The following is a 7,298-nucleotide window of genomic DNA, read 5'->3' as shown; positions in this document are numbered from 1 at the left end:
TGGGTCTTGAAAAGAGAAGAGCTATATTGTATAGGCCAGATTTAGGGTGAAAAACAAGCTAATGTCAAGTTAGCTTAATTTGAGCAAATAATAGATGATGGATTGGTCTTTTAAAATTGATTCAAGACTCTTGGCTGGAGATGCTCATCTACGGAAAACCTAAACTAAAATGCTTTATGTTAGTCAATGTAGTATAAATGTGTACCTTCATGCCTGACTAAAGCTTATTTGTGTACTTCATCGGACCTGAGTGGAATGGGCTGCTTGAACTGATGTAGGGAACAGTCCTGGAGGGGGATGATAAAGGGAGAGGTCATAACGACGAGTGGTTAAAAAAGTGGGAGCTGAAGTCGAACAACTGGGGTTTCAGGTGACCGCTTCCTGGCAGTGTGACCCTTAGCAAGTTTTATTTCCTTCATTTGTAGAACAGGGATGAAAAGAGCACTTGCCCCTCAGGTCATTAAAAGGATTGAAGGAGACCATACATGGGAAGCACAGTACCCAAATTTCATCATGGCCCAAGAAAGAGGAATGACTAACTCCACTGGAACACACATGCCCGCACACGCATACACACTAGAATTTCAGAACAATTCAGTTTTACAGGGTCAGAGGTAACTTTGGATCACACTAGTTAGCCAGAAATGGTGGAGAGAGCTATAGCTGTGCTATACTATAACAAGACTGTGAAAAATAATGAAAGTTTGCTGTAGAGCAGACTGAGAGTCCCAAACCAAATGTCTCCTAAGGTCCAACTGGGAGGCTATCTAGGGCATTGTGAAGAGGATTAAGATGTCTTTTTAAAAACTCCTCATTATTTTCATGACAGCTTTTTAATCTCCAGAAAACACCTGCAGCTTTAACTGAATCCCAGTTGGAAACTTCCACAGCTCTCAGTGATGTGCAAGGCCTAACCAAGAGCACTCTCATTGAATGGACTTTGAAAATGAATGGCCTACACTAGCTAAAAGGCCAAGCATAAATTAATATCAAAAAGAAAAAATGCCATGGAAGTGACACCAACAAAGTATATGACCAGAAGCAACTGCAGGTAAGGCAAATGAAGCCAAACCCCACGAGTGGTTTGGGAGCACGTTAAATGTGATGCAGGGTGCCGAACAAAGAGACAGACATTAAAGATGACCAGAATATAAGGAGCATACCACTGGGAAAAGGAGAAACAGAAGAACGTGGTTTTGAAAAATAGCTTCATTAGACATAGGCCTTGGAGTAAAAGCCATAAAAAAGAGCATTCAACCAAAAATTAGGGAGTGGAGGAGAAGGAAGAAGTTAGAAAAACAGATCAAATGGTTATAACGGTGAACCACAGCAGCAAGGCGATTTTGTAGAATAAATGATCATATGGCTGAAATAATCAGCAATAGTAAGATTAAATATAAATCTGAAAAATAATCAATACTATCATCATTTTCACTTGAAATTGCTCAACTGTCAGTACAAGAGGCAGAGTGAGTTTTTGCCCAAAACTTGGAAGAGAGAGAAATGAAGTTCTCTAATATAAAAAAAAAAAAAAATCCTTTCAAAAGGCAGGCTTACAGACAATATTAACACAGCAAAAGAAACAAAAAAAGTACCAATCAGAATGAAGGTGTTTTCTAGACAATGTGAAAAAAATACAATTATAGGGACATAGGCAGAGATAGGGCAAGGGATCCCCAAGCCAGTGCATTTTTAGTATTATAGTTGCATTGGTAATGTCATCCCTGTCATCTCTTTTGGGGTGGTGGACATAGCAGGCTGTGTAGCTGGAAGCCTTTTAAATATTCAAGTACCTAGCTCACCAGCAACTGTCAGATTGTAATTGGCCAGCCCATGCAGATTGGCATAAACAGAGAGAATGCATAGTTTAAGTCAATATATGCCTTCCAGTTGAACTGAGGCTGTATTCATCTTTTAAATTATTAAACTGCCATTCTGCTATGATACAACAGTCTCATGACTTTGAATAATGTGAAAATATCCTTGTGAGAGGAACTTTTTTTGGTGTTTTAAATATGCCATATTTCTGAGTTTATTACACCTCAAAATAAGGCTCAGGGTCCCACACACAATAAATTCACCAAAATAACAAATGGACAGAAGATGTGTTGTGTACTGGCCAATTGCTCTCCTGCACTACAGTTAGCAGTGAGTGCCTTCCTTCTTAAATCTAACAGGCACAGGGTCAGAATGAAAGCACACATGCACACACATGCACACTATAATTAGAAGATAACTGGGAAAGGAGAATAGGGGTTAAGAAGAATCTTTTTTTAACTTGTGAGTTTAAGAAAGTACAGACAGACAAGCATTCAGAAGCAATTATTTCCAACTTGAATTATTGCAACTACAGCCAAACAGAGAAATTACTGTGCATCTCTGGATAATGAATATTTATCTTAATTAATAGATACAATGAGTTTGAAAACAGGCATCCTGCTAGGATCACAGAGACAATAATAAATCATACCGCACACATATATACACAAATAACATAAGAACTTGAGAAATATTACATAAAAAGACAGCAATATTTTTAATATAAATGTCATATCTAATTCATGAAAAAGCCTTGTGAAGAGCTCTATGCAAAGCTTTGAGAGGTGACAAAGTGATGGCTACATGAAAAACATGCAATGATTCTGAAGATCCAGCAAAGCAAGCATGGCCTAGTAATATCCACAGGTATGACTATATTACACTGTTTTGAAGAGGGGAAGAGAGGTGGTGTTATTTACAACGACAGGTGCAGTTTTGTCTCCCTTTCTGGCCTCCGATTAAATTTTGACCTTTTTCCTTTTGAAAATACTTTGGCGTTTACTTTCTTCATGTCCTGAATTTAATAGTTCCTTCATATCAATAGTAGGGTTTTTTTCTGCTCCCATTTACAAATCACTCCTAGAGCTTTACAGCATCCCTTCGAATGGCTTCTAAAATCATCATAATTTACAGATGGAACAGTGTGGTGCCTGGGAGTAACGGGGGCAGGGAGGGGACAAGAATGAAACAAGACTGGCCATGAGTTGACAATTGCTGGAGTTGGGAAATGGCACACAGGAGTTGATTGTACTTTGTTTGAAACTTTATATAATGAAAAAATTTAAAATTAAAACCTCATTATAGTCATATCATGTACCTTGTGACAATGATTTTCTGGTGAAGGGAACATAAATTAAGCTAAAGTCAGAAGAATTTTACATTCCTTATTGGCTCAAGTGTAATTTAAACCTAATCCACAATTGTAGATAGTGTCTTGAGGTACCTTACCTAAAGACATATACAATGAGACCAGGCCCTTTTCTAAATACTCTCACTTATATTATCATGCAAAAAGAAGCAACCATCTGGGCCACTGTAGTTATGCTTATTTAGTTTAAAGTTTAGCCATAAGCTTCTTGGCAATTAAGTTAAAAAGAGAACTGTAGTGAGAAATAAAATTTATATTCTGATAAAAGAAAATACCAAATAAATTTTTTTCTTGACATTAAATTCTAATGTCTAAATGAACTTTTAGTGTTTTTTATTATAACACAAAGGACACCATATAATATAATGGACAATGTCTTTAACATGGCTTCACAGGTGAAATGTTCCTCATCTGATCAGTCTGTGAGTCAATTCTTCCTAAATATCAAGGGCTTTTCACACTTGGCTCAAGGAAGGCAAAGGAGCTCTGCTCTACAGTAGTCCAGATATGTAGTCTTTGATATCAGCCATCGAGTTGGAATTAGGGATATGTTATGTAGAGCAGTAAATGGATAGCGTGCCCATATTTCTTAAACTTCTCTCAGCAGGGCTTTTGGCAGTGGCCTAATTTAAGTCAGTTCAGAATTACAGTTTCTGGAGAGAGTTCATAGGATGAATTACAGAAAGGTTCATATGCTTTGGATTTAGGTATGAGGTTTCAGAATTACCTTCAGGTTGTGTGAACACACACACACACACACACAATTTTTATGTATTTACATATATATTAAAGCTTTCTCACACTAATAACTAAAATGGAAGGGGATCATGGGCTAGGGGCCAGGAGGCGTAAGTTCTAGTTTATGTCGCCTTGGGCAAGTAGCTTAACTAACTTTTCCGAGTCTTGTTTCTTCATCTAAAAACTAGGTTATTCAACTAAATTTTTCAGTTACTTTGAGGTGCTAATGGATTCCTCTAACCTTTATGAATGTGAATAAATCTCAAGGTGTCATAGTAAAGTTTATCTCACCAGGATTACATCTGGATCACTGTTGCTGGTTTCAATTTCAATCAATGCCTTATGTTTCCTCTGTGCAAGGTTTAGACTCTGCTTCCTTTTCATTTCCCAAGAAGAGGGCTGTAGCAAGGAATTAACAAAAAATATACAAGGATTACTAGCAATCAATTGTACACATTAAACCACCTTCCCTCTTTACTTCATTCAGTCTCTGTGAACTGCAGACTTCTTCAGGATATAAAGCAAAAATCTAATTTCTGATCTTTGCTCTGAAGGAATACATGATTTAGATAAGCACATGTAAAGGTTAAATAACAATACACAACAATAAAGAAAAATGTCACAAGGCAAATTAAATACGAATGAGTGGTATAGACTGTGGTGTTCAACAATGAATGAAAGGGCCTGCAGTATTTTGCAAAGGATCTGCATAAATTACTGTCCATATATCCTGAATAAGTAATGTCTTATATGAGTTTGTACACCATTCTTAAAACTTACATAAATGTTGCTAGGGAGAATAAGATATACATTCATTTCAAAATATCTATAATGGCTTTATCTCACTATGTAGTTCTTAATCAATGGGTACTAGACATACATAGTATTATGTGGGATGTCTGTGGTCACTGTTTGTTGTTGAAAAAGTGTCCTCATACTTTTGGTATGAGGTGGAAAAACACTGGAATTTAAAATTTGTGATACAGGAAAAGGTCTCCCTTAATTGGAATGGTAGAGGTAGATGCTTAGCTTTTTGAGGGCAAGGGGTTGTGTCTTATTCATATCTTAATCCTCAGCATCTGGCACAGAGTTAATGCTTACTATGTGTTTGTTGAGTGAAATGAGTTAATGAAGGATACTGAGGAAAAATTCAAAGGAATTAAAAGGTACAGATATAGGAAACAATAAGTATATTATTTTATTGAGAGCCCTATTTTCAGAAAATGGGGGAAAATCAAAATAAGATAAAATGGGGGAAAAAGCCATTTCTGAGAAAGACAAGGGTGTGATAAAAACAACTCTTTAGGAGGTTGCTTGTTAGCTCAGTTGGTTAGAGCACCGCCTTGTAACATCACCATTTTTCTAAGAAGACATCCCTGTCCTATCCCAGTCAAATCCCCCATTGTAAGCACTCACACTACTGCATCATAAAAGCTGCCATAGTAGCAGTTTACATTTGTCTGTGTAATTATTGGGTTGCCTGTCTCTATCACTAGGCTATAAATTTGATGGGGGCATATCGTGCCAAAAAAAAAAAAAAAAAAAGAACTCTCTAGATAACAATAAGCTATTTCATTACTTGGATTAATAGAGCTAAACTGTGGTACATATAAGCTAAAATATTAGCTAATTCCAGAACCATTTTTATCATTTCATAATCTTCTTGAAGATGATAAGATTTACACAAAGCATATCTGCCTTCCTAATTTCAGGCTGCTTAGGCTAATATTAAAATTAATTACATTTCCTGTACTTCCTCTGTCTAGTAGTGGTAATGCCTAGTGTGTTTATTGGACAGGAGATAGGAAATTTACTGCAAATAATCCTCAAGTAATCAAAAGCTGTTTCAATTGCAGTTTAACACCTGATTAAATTTATTTTTCAAGTGTTTATAAAGAATTTCAGTCTCTTGATTTATCCACCTCACTTCTACATTTTCTTAAATACAGAATGTCCTATAAAGTGAAATTAGCTTATCTTTCCAAAAGTTGATATGCAACCTAATTGACTCATTCTTACCTGGTTTGTACCCTCTTCACTCCAACAACAACAAAAAATTCTTCCTGAGATCACCCCTGTAACCTCTAACTCATTGTCAAAAACATTTTTTAGGCTTTTGGCTGGCTGAATTGGCCTTTCGACAGAATTTAATCTTTTTGACGACCTCTCCTTTTTTTTCCTCTTGGCTTTAGTGATAGAACACATTCCTGGTTTCTTCTCTTACTGCTTTGTCAATTCCTTCACAATCATCTGTGCATGCTTATCCTCTGATGGCTAACCATAAAAGGCTAAAATTCCTCAAGTTTCTGTGTAGTCCTTCTTTTCTTCTTACGCTTCAACCTCACTTATATTCAGATATGCAAATAGCTCATAAGTTTATGTCTCCTATTAAAACCACTTTTGAAATCCAGATTCACGTATGTGACTTGTTACTTAGCGTGTCCTCTTGGAAGTCTCAAGTTATTTAAACTGAACTTGTGCTCCTCTCTACAAACTCAGTCACCTCCTAGGATTCCCTATTTCAATGAATACAATTACCATCCAACCAGGTAAAAGAGCTCAAAATTTTGCAGTCATTCTTGCCATTTTCTTGTTTCACCCTCTACATCCAGTATATCCACCACCATTATCCTAGCCCACACTACTGTGATTCTCTTTTGGAGCACGCAACACACTCTTAACTTCTCTGCCTGTATACACTTTTGTTGAGCATAACTGTTAAGAAGAATATCATGCACCAGTTATCAATCCCAGGAGAGGACTCTAAACACTTCGGCCCATTGTATCTTGGCATTGGAGTTGCCAAAGGAAATAACACAGCCAAGCACTGGAGGGAGCAATGCTTTACTTACAGAGAAGAAACACACAAGATCAGCTCAGTGATGGGCATCAGTTCCCTATGGCCCGCAAACCTTTGTGCTGTTGTAGAAAGACCTTGTCCCTTCTCTGAGGACAGATATGGCAATGTGTTGGCCAGGTGCCATGTGACACACATGCTTAGGCAAAAAAAAGGAGCATACATTGGGCTTGCAACAGAGAAAGATATTCCCACACAAGGCAACAAGCCCAGCACAGACACTATGGACTCTTTATCTCTTAGTAAGGAAGTGTCCCAGGCCCAAGGTCCATTTTACGCAGCCAAGTGGGGGCAAAAGACTGCAGGCGTGATACTGACTTTCCCAGCTACTCTACTCTCTACTAACCTTTCTCCCATATTCAGCCAGAGCAATCTTTTCTAAAGGAAAACATGGCGAGGTTATTCCCCTGCTTGAAACTCTTCAATGACTTCCCATTGCTTTTAGGATAAATGCAAACCCCCTTATCAAGGCCAATAGTCTGACTGCTCCCTACTCATCTCACACCACTGCCCCTT

At 37.4% G+C, this 7,298-nt stretch overlaps 1 protein-coding gene across 1 annotated transcript in view; it reads right to left on the bottom strand.

Annotated features, from left to right (window-relative positions):
• The window catches only part of MORC1 (MORC family CW-type zinc finger 1), a 179,151-nt gene that overhangs the window by 35,422 nt on the left and 136,431 nt on the right, over positions 1–7,298 (bottom strand). Inside the window, 1 exon segment of the mRNA XM_008573016.1 lies at positions 4,217–4,324. Coding sequence (XP_008571238.1) covers positions 4,217–4,324 — 108 coding nt within the window.

This window comes from Galeopterus variegatus, unplaced genomic scaffold, assembly GCF_000696425.1.
Source record: "Galeopterus variegatus unplaced genomic scaffold, G_variegatus-3.0.2 Scaffold864, whole genome shotgun sequence".
Taxonomy (NCBI): Eukaryota; Metazoa; Chordata; class Mammalia; order Dermoptera; family Cynocephalidae; genus Galeopterus; species Galeopterus variegatus.
Note: the sequence above shows the minus strand (reverse complement) of the source record. Positions and strands in the feature narration are given on the sequence as shown.